At 38.5% G+C, this 15,680-nt stretch overlaps 1 protein-coding gene across 1 annotated transcript in view; it reads right to left on the minus strand.

The window, feature by feature from the left end:
- LOC306842623 (SH3 and multiple ankyrin repeat domains protein 2-like) overlaps positions 1–15,680 on the minus strand; it is a gene marked incomplete at its 5' end in the record, with an annotated part of 51,042 nt that overhangs the window by 26,794 nt on the left and 8,568 nt on the right. The window contains 5 exons of the mRNA XM_079373584.1: positions 6,566–6,596; positions 7,995–8,061; positions 10,679–10,756; positions 12,070–12,186; positions 14,995–15,162. Coding sequence (XP_079229710.1) covers positions 6,566–6,596; positions 7,995–8,061; positions 10,679–10,756; positions 12,070–12,186; positions 14,995–15,162 — 461 coding nt within the window. The remainder of the gene's footprint in view (positions 1–6,565; positions 6,597–7,994; positions 8,062–10,678; positions 10,757–12,069; positions 12,187–14,994; positions 15,163–15,680) is intronic.

The following is a 15,680-nucleotide window of genomic DNA, read 5'->3' on the forward strand; positions in this document are numbered from 1 at the left end:
ACGATGTGCTCAGCTGCTACATTAACAAACATCCTGACGCTGCCTTCATCATCGCGGGGGACTTTAACAAAGCCAACCTCAGGCAGGTCATGCCGAACTTTTATCAACACATATACTGTCCTACTAGAGGACCAAAAACACTGGATCACTGCTACTGTCAGTTTAAGGATGCCTACAAAAACTCGCTTACTACTGGCTTTTGGCAAATCAGATACAGAAAGAGAATTGAGTCTCATTTCCAGCTCAATGACTCTCGACGGATGTGGCAGGGACTGAGGACCATCTGTGCCTTCGGAAACAAATCCTCCGCGGAGGTGAGAGCAGATCCGTTGCTGGCCGACGAGTTAAACATCTTCTACGGCTGCTTCGATTGCAACGGCGGCGGCGCATCTCTGCCGACCAGCAACAGGCAGAGCAGCGATGATCCTGTAATCACCGTGTCGGAGGATGAGGTTCGGAGGGCGCTAAAGAGAGTGAACGTCAGGAAAGCAGCCGGACCTGATGGGATAACCGGCCGTGTTCTGAGGTCCTGCGCTGATCAGCTCGCTGGTTTGTTCACTTCTATCTTTAATGAGTCCCTTGCTACCGCCGTGGTTCCCACCTCATTCAAAAAATCCATCATTATCCCTGTGCCAAAGAACAATAAACCCTCTTGCCTGAATGACTATCGCCCAGTTGCCCTCACATCTATAGTCATGAAGGTTTTTGAGAGACTTGTAAAGAGCCACATTTGCTCCTCCATACCTGATACTTTGGACCCTCTTCAGTTTGCCTATCGCCCAAATAGATCCACGGACGATGCCATTTCTCACGTTCTCCACTCTTCCCTCACACACTTGGACAGCAACAATGGGAATTATGTAAGGCTGCTATTCATTGACTATAGCTCAGCTTTCAACACTATAGTCCCCATCAAGCTGGCTTCTAAACTCACAGACCTCGGCCTAAACTCCTCACTCTGTGACTGGATTCAAGACTTCCTCACCGGCAGACCTCAAGTGGTGAAAGTTGGCCAGTTCACCTCAAACTCCATCACTCTGAATGTAGGAGCCCCACAGGGCTGTGTCCTGAGTCCCCTGCTCTACTCTCTCTACACGCATGACTGCGTGTCCTCTCACAGCTCCACATCTATTATCAAATTCGCTGATGATACTGTGGTTCTGGGCCTCATCTCCAACAACGATGAGACCACATACTTGGATGAGGTAGAGAGACTCACATCATGGTGCCAGGACAACTGTCTCTCTCTGAATGTGAGCAAAACTAAAGAGCTGATCATGGACTTTAGGAAGAGACAGCAGCAGCCCTACACTCCTCTTATGATCAGTGGGACCCCTGTGGAGATAGTGAGTAGCTTCAAGTACCTCGGTGTAAACATCTCCGAGAACCTGACTTGGACTACACACATCCAAACACAGGTCAAGAAAGCCAGGCAAAGACTGTACCATCTGCGACAGCTGAGGAAATTCAGGGTCTCACCAGCAATCCTGAAAACTTTCTATTCAGGGACCATAGAAAGTGTATTGACTCAGTGCATCTCAGTGTGGTATGGAAACAGCTCCAATCAGGACTGCAAAGCACTACAGAGAGTTGTGCGCTTAGCTGAGCGAGTGTTTATAGGTGTATATGCATGGATCGAGTTTATATATATTAGCGAGAGTCTACAGGTGTATGTATGCGTCATGTTTATATGTATACGCAAGTTATTCACAAGTGTATATGCATTCATTACTAACATAATAAGTATTGGTATGGATTTCATATTAGTGTGCACGTGTATTTCATATATATATATTGAACATCCAATAGTATACATGTATATGTGAGTAATTTATAGGTGTATTTGCACGTGTTTTATGCATGTATTGATAAGCGAAGTTTGATTTAAATCCTATGTGGCGCCTCATATTATATTATTGAATTATTATTATTTTACGAGAACGGCGTGAAGAGATCATGCACAGCTGTTGTTTATATTGCTGTGTGTAGCCTGTAGAAACAAGGTTAGCTGCAGCAAAGGGCTACAATATTTTTGTTCAGTGTTTTCCTAATGACAATTTTATGATTGGTTTATAAAGGCTACTACGAACACCCTTTTCCCATTTTTATCACAGAATAATTCAGGAAATATATTTTATAGCTTCTATACTAAATTATATGTCAATCAGTACTGCATTTTTCATACAATTTATTTATTTATTACCTGAAGATATCTTGAAAAACACACATAAACCATATATTTTCACAATCGTGTGTTTATTGTCTTCAGGTTTCATCAGTAAAAAATGTTTCTGCTTTTTATTCAGCCCAGGTACAATGATAGCCTGTGAGTTTGTCCATATTAGGGATTTCCTGCACGTCATAAGGCTTCCAGTATGAATGAAACATGCACTGCACGAGAGTGTTCAGCTCTCCTAATATTCATATCTCCTCATTTTGGATACGAACAAAATGTCAGGTAATGTCTCTTTTAATTTAAATCTAGATTTAAATCTAAAAAGCTCTATGTGAAAACACCTGCTCGAGCTTGAATAAAATTTAACATTTAAATTTAAAATGGTATTTTCTGTTCTGTGTTTCTTTTTCAAACCTGCGTCATGGCATTTGCTGCTGTATCAATACAGAAGCATCCATTTCGATGCACATATGAGGAAGGAGCACAGCGCTATTAAAAGCCGTGTTCCATGTGCCCCTTTTATACTTTGAGCACCTGCCCCTCCAAAGGTCTCTGCACGGCCCTGCATCTTACTGACCTGCATACCGATGGCTTTGACCTGTTGTCCCCGGCCTTGTCTCTCCTCGCTGTCTCACTCCACGTGTTCGTCGTGGTGGAATAAATATTTCTAATCTTCGACCGATTTGGAGATCAACGCAACCCCAGGGAGAGGTGTCGCCATTCCATGTGGCTTTAATCAACGCGCGCTCTCTGGTAAATAAGACATTTATATTAAATGACTTTTTTACTCTGCATGCTCTGGATGCCTTATGTATCACTGAAACTTGGCTTAAACCTGGAGATTTAGGTCCATTCACTGAGCTGGTGTCACAGGGCTGTAGTTGTTTAAATTCCCTTCGGTTATCCGGCCGTGGTGGGACTTGGTGACAGTGTTTAAAAACTTGTATCTCTGTCGCTGTCTATCAACTGGGACTCGTAGCTGCTCTAAAGCTCTGCTGTTTCAACTTTCTCTGGTGAACCCTGTGGTTTTTGCTGTCATATATCGACCACCCAACGCAAATATGTATTTTCTTAATGAATTTGCTCAATTTTTGAGTGAAATCGTCACTAGTTATGACAGTATTTTAATACTGGGAGACTTTAACATCCATGTGTGCTGTGACTCTAAACCACTTTCAAAAGACTTTCTTAGGTTGCTTGATTCTTTTGATTTTGTGCAATGGGTGTCTGGACCTACTTCAGGGGTATACTTTGGACTTGATTTGTGACCCTGGAACACAAAACCAGTCATAAGTGTCATTTTTTCAAAATTGAGATTTCTACATAATTTGAAAGCTGAGTAAATAATCTTTCCATTGATGTATGGTTTGTTATGAGAGGACAATATTAGTCTGAGATACAACTATTAGAAAATCTGGAATCTGAGGGAGCAAAAAAATCTAAATATTGAGAAAATCTCCTTTAAAGTTGTTCAAATGAAGTTCTTAGCAATGCATATTACTAATCAAAAATGAAGTTTTGATGGTATTTATGGTAGGAAATTTACAAAATATCTTCATGGAACATGATCTTTTTACTCAATATCCTAACGATTTTTGGCATAAAAGAAAAATCTATAATTTTGACCCATACAATGCATTTTTTGCTATTTCTACAAATATACCCAGCGACTTAAGACTGGTTTTGTGCTCCAGGCTCACATTTTATCTTGTGGTATGTCAGTGTTGGATATAAAAATTGATGTCTTTTGATGGAAATACCCCAAGTCAGTATTTTTACGGATCGCTCAAGAGAAGAATTTTCCTCTAAGTATGAACTATTAGGTGCTACTCAGGATATTAATTTTCTCATCTGTCACTTGGATGTTAATGAACATCTTAGTATTTTCAATAATAATTGTTCCAGTATTTTATATTCTATCACACCATTAAAAGGTGAAAAAACATGAGCATAATCCAATACCTTGGCATAATGATATCACTTGTTCCCTTAGACTAGTAGAAGGGCAAGAGGAAAAAAGACAAACTACAAGTTTCATATGAAACCTTACGGGAAAGCTAACAGCAAGCTGCTATGACAGCAAAGTGTAGATACTTTTCAGAGTTAATTATACAAAACAACCATAAGCCAAACATTTTATTTTCTACCATTGAGTTTGCACTTCATCCAAATGTCAACCTTTTTCCTGAGGCATCTGTCTCTCTGTGTGAGAATCTTGCTAATTATTTTAATGATAAGATTTCTAAAATCACGTCTACAGTGTCAATGTTGTCATATGAATTGGTTGATGTTCCAAACTCTGGTTCCACTTGGTCTGCATTTGATGCTAAACTGATTTGTTATAGCCTTACACTCCATTGAGATCACGCAGATCTACTCATTCTGATCTGTTGCAAGTCCCTAGGACAAGACTAAAAACCAGAGGTGACCGTGTTTTTTCTGTTGTTGGCCTGAAACTATGGAATAGTGTCCCCTCTCACATCAGAACTGCCATGACCTTGTCTGTTTTAAGCCCACTCTTAAGACCTATTTATTTATTTATTTAAATTGGTCATTGTTTGTATAGTGTTGTAAAGCATTTTGGTCAACTTCGGTTGTTTTTAAATTGTGTTATATAAATAAAATTGTAGTGTATTGTATTAAGAAAGTCTGTACCATTTTTTTGTTCATTAAATACGTTTTTTCTTTCTTAAAGTAACGACCAAGAGGCCAGCGGCAGACCAGCAGGCTGATCATAGCCATGTTTGATCAATTTAGCCTTCTCAAATCATCATGACTTGCCTAAAATAACATCTATAGATATACTAAAACAGTTCACGCATATAACAATGTTTAAACGTTAAACCGATAAATGTGCTGCATCAGTAGTTTGAGAGGAGAGCGGAAGATAAAGCGCAGGACATGAGGCACCAGCGCAATCAATTAACATTTGTTTTCAATGGAAACAACTTACGCCATAATTTTTGCTCATAAAGTAAGACGAATACATAATTCGTAACAGTAAAGGGTCTACTTTTATTTGTGTGCACTCACAATATCAACAAAACGTCGTGCTTTTATCTTGAGCAGGAGCGCTTCACAAAAATGAACCGAAAGTCAGCGAATACATGCCTCACAGACATGATAAATATCTATAGAAAGCTTTAAATTACTACTTAACGAAATAAATAAACACAAAAACTATTCAATATAATCATTATCCGTGAAGATGCACTTTAAATTAAATAAAACTAAACGTGTGTTGTAACGCAAGCGTTACTGAACATGTACAGACAGAGTAAAATATTACTGGAAATTGATTAGTAATGCTTTACACTACTGCGTTACAGCAAAAAGTACTACGTTACTGTAATACATTACTTTTGTAACGCGTTACTCCCAACACTGATAAACATGTTGCTCATTGTCTAATATTAACAAAAGCAATCTTATTGTAAAGTATCACAGTATGTTTATTTTGACCCAAAACAGAACCAGGGTCCTTTACTGGACACACACAGTGCAGTATTGAGTCTCGGGGAACCCAAACCCAACATGATATTACGTCTTTTCTTCTTTGCAAAACTACCATAAGCAATTGACTTTTCTTCTTGTTTGATAAATGACAATAGAGAAACAGAGAAAAGGAGAATGGGCACGACTGATCATAAAGCGCATCAGACAAACAACACTTACAGAGAGATCGAGAGGAGAGCGGAAGACAAAAAGTGCAAAGACAGAGAAAGAAACGATATCAGATGTGAGGTTAACACAAGGAGCACCATGAGGAGAGCCAGATCTCCTCCGTACATAACGGCAGAAACTTGTGTGTTTAAATCCTTTCACACGGCGGAACAGACCGCAGGATTTTGAGGGAAAGCTGTGAGTTACGTAATGCTTGGAGCAATCAGTGTTTTCTCAAGAACACAGGATCAGAACCAGCATCAATGAAAATCTGGTGAAAATCCTCTGGCCATGCTTACAGTGACTGAAGGGACGCCTGAACTACAGTCGAAAGAGTTTGTGACATGAGGTAAAACATCTTAACATTACATAAGAGTCCTTCCAGAGGCTTCAAACAGAGACGAACGACTCAATCCTTACAGAAAAACATGACAGAACAGCAGCTGCACTATTTACCACACAACATCCTCATCCTTGAATACTCCAGTTAAGACAATTAAGATTATTTTAAGCCTTATTTTAATGCTGATCTGGGAGAAGAACGATATTAAGAAGTGCAAGTTGTTAGAAAGCAGAGTGTCTAAGCGCACTAGTGTGTTTTCATTTCTCACATTTATAAACACACACCATCCGCTCTCACACATAAACATAGCAATTCACAGTATCAGACAACATTAGTGTGTTTCTAAATGTCTGACACTCTCAATCAAAATGACACAAAACTACCACTTGTGCAAGACATGGGTGAAATGTGTCCCTGCAGCACAAACACAGTCATGAGTAGCACAGGTATATCTGTAGAAACAGCCAACAATACATTGTACGGGTCAAAATTATACATTTCTCTTTTATGCCAAAAATCATTAGGATATTAACATTATGTTCCATGAAGATATTTTGTAAATTTCCTACAGTAAATATATAAAAACTTCATTTTTGATTAGTAATATGCATTGCTAAGAACTTCATTTGAACAACTTTAAAGGAGATTTTGTCATAAATAAATAAAGTATATATAGTGTAATGCTGTATTGCAATATGTCTTGAAGTTGCATGCATTTCGATGTTTACATCAAAAATGGCTGTTTATGAATGCTGCATAAGCAAATTGTGATGCCAAGGGTCAGGCTTTATTAAAATCAAATTCATGAAAATCATCTTTCTGCTAAATCATGAAAACGGTTCACTGGATGTTTTTATTTGCCCTTTGCTTTCCAGATGTTGTGCATGTTGCGGTGAAACTACAGGAAATCAAAAGCACACAAAAATTAAGATTTTTAATCATCTCAGCAAACTGCAGATGGTACTCTTACAACAAAACCAACATTTCAAAGCGACAACGAAGCGCGCTCAAAGAGCTGGAGAAACTCCTGCAAGAGACGAGTAAATCAGCGTAAATCAACACACCTCTCTCTGCTGTGCAGCAGGCAGAACCCATGACCCAAACGATTCCAGTCCCTACAAAATCCCATCCCAGATCCCAGAGGAGGAATGGAGTCCGGAGAGGAGCAGGGCCGCCGGAGCTGATGGACGCCGCTGAGCTCGCTGGAAGATGATGAGTTCGTAATCCCTCGCTGCTGTTGCCACTTGCGGCTTTTTTCATTTAGTCTGCAGGACAGCTGTGGGCTGCTCCGGGAAACAATCACGGATTATGCCTCCTCAGATATTTACTTCTGTTCCTTTTGATTGATTTATTCATGTGAACAGTTGCCCGGCTCCGGTATAATCCAGCTCGCTCAACATTTTTTGCTTTTATGAAAACAAACTAAAAAACAATGCTCTTTGGGTCAAGTCAGCATATAGGGTAGTACTGCTTTCCCCCTCTTTTATGGAGAATCCCTTCTCTCTTTTGACAGAGTCCAGCCTGACCGACGGCTGATATTACAGATGTGAATAAAAAACAGTAGTGTGTGCATGAAAACAAAATCGCACTCGTGATGTTGTGTTGTTAGTTTGTGTTTGTGTTGAACATCAGAACACAGCAGCGGAGAAGATCTTCGGCTCGTCATCTGTCTTAATCCTGTAGTTCCTGGGATTAGTCCAGTCATTTCTTTCACATTAAGACGTGCCCTATATATTTTCCAGCACACACTGGAGCTGCTGGAGGTTTCTGATATAGGATTGTTAAATCAGATGCGGTATTTGTGGCTCTTACCTATGTCACTTTCTCTGTGCTTCTTAATCAGCTCCGCCAACTCGAAATTTCCAGAGATTATGGCCACCTGCAACAAAAGCAAAGAGACGCTCGCTCTGATTCACATCGTTTGTACTCAGTCATTTCATAAAGTTAAGGTATCTGGGTCAGTTTCATTCAGAGTCAAATACAGTAAACTCAGGTCAACAACATATCAATATAGCCTGATGCATTAGTCATATATGCTAATAATATTATCTATGTGTAAAAATGAGTGCTGTCAAATGATTAATCGCATCCAAAATAAAAGTTTGTTTACATAATACATAAAAGCATGCAATGCAATGCGTAAAAAGATCAGTTTTATATATCTATATGATATACTAGAAGACTGTTAGAAAAAGACATTTAAAAAAAATATATATTTATTTTTTTATTTTTTTATAAATGCATTTTTTCAACAACAGGATTATGTATATCTATTTTAGATTATATTGTATCCTAGGTTTTATTTGATTTGTGTTCACATTTTAGGACTGGAATATGATTAACGCTCTCAAGAGCGACTTTTCTACATTTACATTAATTCATTTAGCTGACGCTTTTATCCAAAGCGACTTACAATTGCTATATATGTCAGAGGTCGCACGCCTCTGGAGCAACTAGGGGTTAAGTGTCTTGCTCAGGGACACATTGGTGTCTCACAGTGGATTCGAACCCGGGTCTCTCACACCAAAGGCATGTGTCTTATCCACTGCGCCATCACCACCCCATTTCTATATTCTTTAAAAAACTAAAGTGTGTTTTATGTTTCTGATGTGCCAGTTTGAATACAAGATTTGCTATTTTCAGAGCGTTCAATTAAATGTTTGTGTTATATTTTGGTTGCATTTGTGAGTTTGTACAAATGTAACTGTTTAATAGGCACATAATATTGTAATATTGATTGCATGATGATGCCTCAGCTGAACCGATCAAACTTGCTCAAAAGTACCAGAAGTGAACGTGTACAGATCCTTACAGATCCCTGTCTTCCTAAAGCTGATATCAATGAAAGAACACAATCTATGCTAAAGATTAAGATTACTGTATCATAACGGGATCTCTTTCAGATTTAAGGCACAGATTCGCTGTTACTAAGCCAACAGAAACACAACTAGTCTTTTAAAAGGTTGCCCAAGTCAGGTATAGCTATGTTTAAAGTTTACACTGTGTTTTGTGAAACTGAGTTTTTGTGTGGAGCTGAAGTGTGTGATTTCTGAGCGTCTATCAGCATCAGAAACACACACAGCTGACCCTGTCCTAACGTCACGCCTGCTTGAGACGATGTTCACATGTAAAGTCTGTTCAGGACAAATTCTGTTTAGTGCTGCTAGTGGCACATAAAATATAATACACCTGTTAAAAAACAAAATACATCACGTTTTTATACTAAAAAACACTAAATGCCCATAAACTGTATTGGCATGTATAAATAAACTGTAATGAACACATGTACAGAGTAGACTATACTGAACTCCACTAGGAAGAGCATCTGACTGATGTGATGAACGGAGGAAATGTACAATCTCAGAGGGTTTAACACACTGAATCAGTTCCTTGCGGAGATTATTTTCATTCTGCTCAGTTTCTTCTTTTGAATCATCTAATGTGTTTGTTTGAGACACTCTGCACATGCGTGCTTGAGCCATAATCCTACCAGCACTTCAGACAGGAGATTTGTACCTCACCATCTGTAGCCTTTAATCACAGTTCATCCACAAACTGCTGGAACACACACTCTCTCACACACACACACTCTCTCTCTCTCTCTCTCTCGCACACACACACACACACACACACACACACACACATACTCTCTCTCGCACACACACACATACTCTCTCTCTCTCGCACACACACACACACACACACACACACACACACTCTCTCACACACACACACACACACACACACACACACACACTCACACACACAGACACACACACTCACACATGTTGGTTTTTGTGGTTTATGGGGACTCTCCATAGGCGTAATGGTTTTTATACTGAACAAACTGTGTGTGCTATTGCCCTACACCAACCCTACACCTAAACTTAGCCCTCACAGGAGACTTTGTGCATTTTTAGATTTTCAAAAAAACTTTTAGTTTATTTTTAAACCCGTTTTACAAATGAGGACATCCCCATAGGGAGGTTTTTTGGAGATTTTGTCAGGTTTACCTCACTTTTGGGTACAAATTTGTCCCCAAAATATGGTTAAGTAGGTACACACACACACTCACTCTCTCTCTCACACACACACACAAAATAATAGTTAATTCAGTTCCTAAAACTATTCAGTATTTCTAAAAATCATTGAATGGCAAATTGTGTAACCTGCTTAAATTAATAGTGTTTTTAATTATTAAATGCACATTTCAAGCAGTTGCATTATTGACCAATATTAAATAATGTGGTCACAACACTGATATAAAAACATAATAATCCATATATTACAAACCAAGACTAACACATGCAGAGTAATCCACCTCGATCATATTTAAGGTTAATGTAACATAGGATTCAGTGATATAAATAATAATGCATTATCATAATAAATCTTTTTAAAGTTACAAGTGTGCTGAGATGCATGAGAGAAGTGCAGAAAACGCACGGTCATGTGTGCGGATCGGTCATGATGAGGCCAGGGCAGCAGGACATTACCTGGAACGGACTCTGATTATTGCAGTTCTTCAGCTCCTTGTCGGCTCCTCTGACCAGCAGCACATGAGCGCACTTCTCCTGCAGGAGTCAGAAACACACCATCAGTCTCTGAAGAGAGAGAGACATTGAGACGCATTGCTTTATATGAAATAAATGTGTCCCTGCAGCACAAAAGCAGTCATGAGTAACACAGGTATATCTGTAGCAATAGCCAACAATACATTGTATGGATCAAAATTATACATTTCTCTTTTATGACAAAAATCATTAGGATATTAAGATCATGTTCCATGAAGATATTTAGTAAATTTCCTACTGTAAATATATCAAAACTTCATTTTTGATTAGTAATATGCATTGCTAAGAACTTCATTTGAACAACTTTAAAGGAGATTTTCTCAATATTTAGATTTTTTTCCACCCCAAAAATTGACCCTATTGACCCTATTGACTGGTCTTGTGGTCCAGGGTCACATATATATTTTAATCACTCGGCTGGGAACCAACTGTATTATTCTTAATAAAGCAGTGTTTAATAAAGTGCAGGAGTATTTGCGTCATCTCTGTCAGAAAGTCACCACCTGCTGCTTTTGTTTAGACTAGTGCAGAAAAAAAAATATAATTAGAAATTAAGTAAAATATAACATCATTTGTAAATTTGATTTATTCTTTTTCTGAATGGTTTAAAGGCTGTAATATGAGCATATTAGCATTAGCATTTTATACAACTGTCAAAACTTTTGTATTGTTTGAACTGTAAAGTTGTTTAAATTGTAATTTTTACCATCCTTTTACCGTTTATGATGTTATCACTGACACTGGATTGTTTCAAAACCATGTTACTATCAGAACATTTAGTTTTATCATAATATCAGAATTTTCAAAATGATTTCTACTGCTGATTCCAATACATTTAGAGAAGAATTTAAAGAGTATCATTCATATTATTAGATTCAAAATATATATAAAAATAACGATTACAATTTTTGCATTTAATTCAATGAATGAATTAAACGTCCAGAGGGAATGTGCCAAAAATAAAATGTGGTGATCAGTTTTGGCATTTAAAGGCAGATGACGAGGCTCTACAGACTTCAAGTGCATCTAGAGGCATCTGTTCCAGCACAATTCCACACACAACAATTCTTTTTTTTTTTTTTTTTAAATAAAATTGATTAAAATAGATTTAAAAAATGACAGTGGAGTCATTGTACATGGCCATTTTCGTAGCAATCACTCTGTAATTTAGAAATAAACAAGGTCATAAATCTGTGTTTGTGCATCATTCTTCCTGACTTACAGTCACACAAACAAAAGCCCCACTGAAACACAGACACAGATTCAGTAGTTATCCGTATACTGTATAAACACAGACGCTGTGTGTAACACACCTGGTTGTAGAGAGCACAGATGTGCAGCGCCGTGTTTCCAGAGGCGTTCTGAGCGCTCATATCTGCTCCAAAAAACAACAAGTGCTCCAGGTGCTGGACGTGACCGTGTCGACAAGCCTGTGAGAAACACACACACACTCACGATTACTCTGCTAATGGGGCATTCCCCTAACAACGCACTATTGATGTGCCAGATTCACTCCTGGCAACAAATCTCCCCCGAAAGTTAAAAAGCAACCCACATACATTCACAAGAAACAGAACATGCAGAAAGAGAGAAAGACTTTAAATAAACAAAAACATCAAAGTTGATTTTGCATCAGAAAAATGGTAACTTGGTAAAAATAGCTTAGACACTAAAAGTGGCACTGGAGGCCCACTTAGTGAAACCCTTCACTCATATACCTAATATATACCTATACCATATACCTAATATATACCTATACCATATACCTAATATATACCTATACCATATACCTAATATATACCTATACCATATACCTAATATATACCTATACCATATACCTAATATATACCTATACCCATATACCTAATATATACCTATACCCATATACCTAATATATACCTATACCATATACCTAATATATACCTATACCATATACCTAATATATACCTATACCATATACCTAATATATACCTTATACCATATACCTAATATATACCTATACCATATACCTAATATATACCTAATATATACCTATACCCATATACCTAATATATACCTATACCATATACCTAATATATACCTATACCCATATACCTAATATATACCTATACCATATACCTAATATATACCTATACCATATACCTAATATATACCTATACCCATATACCTAATATATACCTATACCCATATACCTAATATATACCTATACCCATATACCTAATATATACCTATACCCATATACCTAATATATACCTATACCATATACCTAATATATACCTATACCATATACCTAATATATACCTATACCCATATACCTAATATATACCTATACCATATACCTAATATATACCTATACCCATATACCTAATATATACCTATACCATATACCTAATATATACCTATACCATATACCTAATATATACCTATACCATATACCTAATATATACCTATACCATATACCTAATATATACTGTGACGAGTCGGCTGCCTCCCCCCTGTCCATCATCACCACCCCGTCCCTTATTCGCCGCCCTTCACCAGGCTCCCGACGGGAGTGGGTGTGTGAGAGAGAGGAGGGGCGCTGAAACAGCCAGGGCTGGCGGCGTGTGATGAGGCGCACCTGACGTGAATAGAGCCTCATCACCGCCGCCGTTTAAACTCCGAGCGCGCCTCTCCTCGAGAGACCGGTCTCTCCCCCGTGCATGCACGCTGGTGTCCTCGTGGGTCCAGGAAAGGGAGCGTAGAGGGAACTACCTGCCGCCGTCAGAGACGCGAGCGGCCGGACCCGCAGTCCGGCCGATACTGCACCCGCGATACGGCCGTCGGGCAAGGACGCCGGGCCGTGGAATCCCGTCGAGCACCCGGGGATGAAGGAGTTGGACGAAGCCGCCACAGAAGCCGCCGTCACCCGCGCCCCGGGACCTCCAGACGGGAGCGCGTGCGGCCGCCGGACTCCGCCCCTTCCCTGGACCCTTCCCTTCTGAACACTGCCCTCCTGCACAGCCCCGCAGCACGACGAGGACACCAGATCCCCGTTTATTTTGGACACTTTTCCCCCTTTGGACACTTTATTTTGATATATTGTTTAATAAAAACCTCTCCGAGGCTTGACGCCACGCCCACTGTGTCTGTCGTTGGCTCCTCCCGCCACAATACCTATACCATATACCTAATATATACCTATACCCATATACCTAATATATACCTATACCCATATACCTAATATATACCTATACCCATATACCTAATATATACCTATACCCATATACCTAATATATACCTATACCCATATACCTAATATATACCTATACCATATACCTAATATATACCTATACCATATACCTAATATATACCTATACATATACCTAATATATACCTATACCCATATACCTAATATATACCTATACCATATACCTAATATATACCTATACCCATATACCTAATATATACCTATACCATATACCTAATATATACCTATACATATACCTAATATATACCTATACCCATATACCTAATATATACCTATACCATATACCTAATATATACCTATACCATATACCTTATACCATATACCTAATATATACCTATACCCATATACCTAATATATACCTATACCATATACCTTATACCATATACCTAATATATACCTATACCCATATACCTACCTTTAGACCAAGTCTGCAAAACTACAAACACATGATGTGCCTTAAACTCTGTTTGATATTGTAAAACAAACCTTTTGTCAAACTCAGTTCCCAGTTCTCTACATTACACACATCATTCGAAACGAACAGCTCTTTTGTTTGATTTGAGAAACACAGTTATTTTCAATCGCTAACAAGCATTTACCAACACTTGAAGTACTTTTCTAAACGTTTAACACAGAAACACACCTACATCACACAGTTAGCCAAATAGATCATTTTCTGGCCAAAACCACATTTGGTTAAATAAATACAAATTCTGTATACACACACACACATACACACACACACACACACACACACACACACACACACACACACACACACACACACAGAGAGTACATACTCTGTGTGTGTGTGTGTGTGTTGGTTAGTGTGCATCAACTAAAGCAGCGCATTAATATGGAACTGTGATTAAACTGACCTGGAACTACCTGTGCAGTTAAAGGAATTTAATCAACACCTGCCAGCCAATCAGAATCGAGTATTTAGACAGACCATAGAATATATATATAAAGCTTTGGTGAAGCTGACCTGGTGGATCTCGTGCCAGCCGTTCTCGTCCTGGCAGCAGACGGAGGCGTTCTGGTTTAGCAGCAGCTCGCAGCAGTCCGTGTCTCCTCCAACCAGAGCCGTGTGATACAGCGCCGTCAAACCACGACTGTCTTTATAGTTGGGAGAAGCCCCGAGCTCCAGCAGCGTCTGAAGAGCACCATCATTCACGAGAAACACCAATGCAACATGACACAACTAAGACATCGCTATCATTCTTCTGTCCCATTCATTTGTCACTTTGCAGCTCCAATACACTACAGTTAAAGTAACTGAATAGAGTCCCATTAGTGTCCCATTAGTGTCTCAGGATGGATAAGAATCAAGGTTGTTATAGTTTTGCATTTTTTAAATAATTTTATCTGGGATCATTTTCAAATTTGCAATAAAATTTAGTTTTGTTTTTATTACATTTATTACATTAATGTTTTAGTTAGTTTTAGTTTAGTTTTTATTAGTTTTAGTTTTTAAATAGCTTTGTTTTAGTTTTAGTTTTAGTAATTAAAGTTCAGCAGATTTAACAGAGAGCGCAAACCAAAGAAAGACTTAATTTAACATTAGTGACACAGTTGTTGTAGATGTTATGGTTGAGTCAGTGGTGCTTTATGATCTGTTTATCGCAGGAGATTGAGTAATTGTAGCAGCCGCTGCACCATTGCAGTGTTATA

Source organism: Barbus barbus, assembly GCF_936440315.1.
Source record: "Barbus barbus genome assembly, chromosome: 23".
NCBI lineage: Eukaryota > Metazoa > Chordata > Actinopteri > Cypriniformes > Cyprinidae > Barbus > Barbus barbus.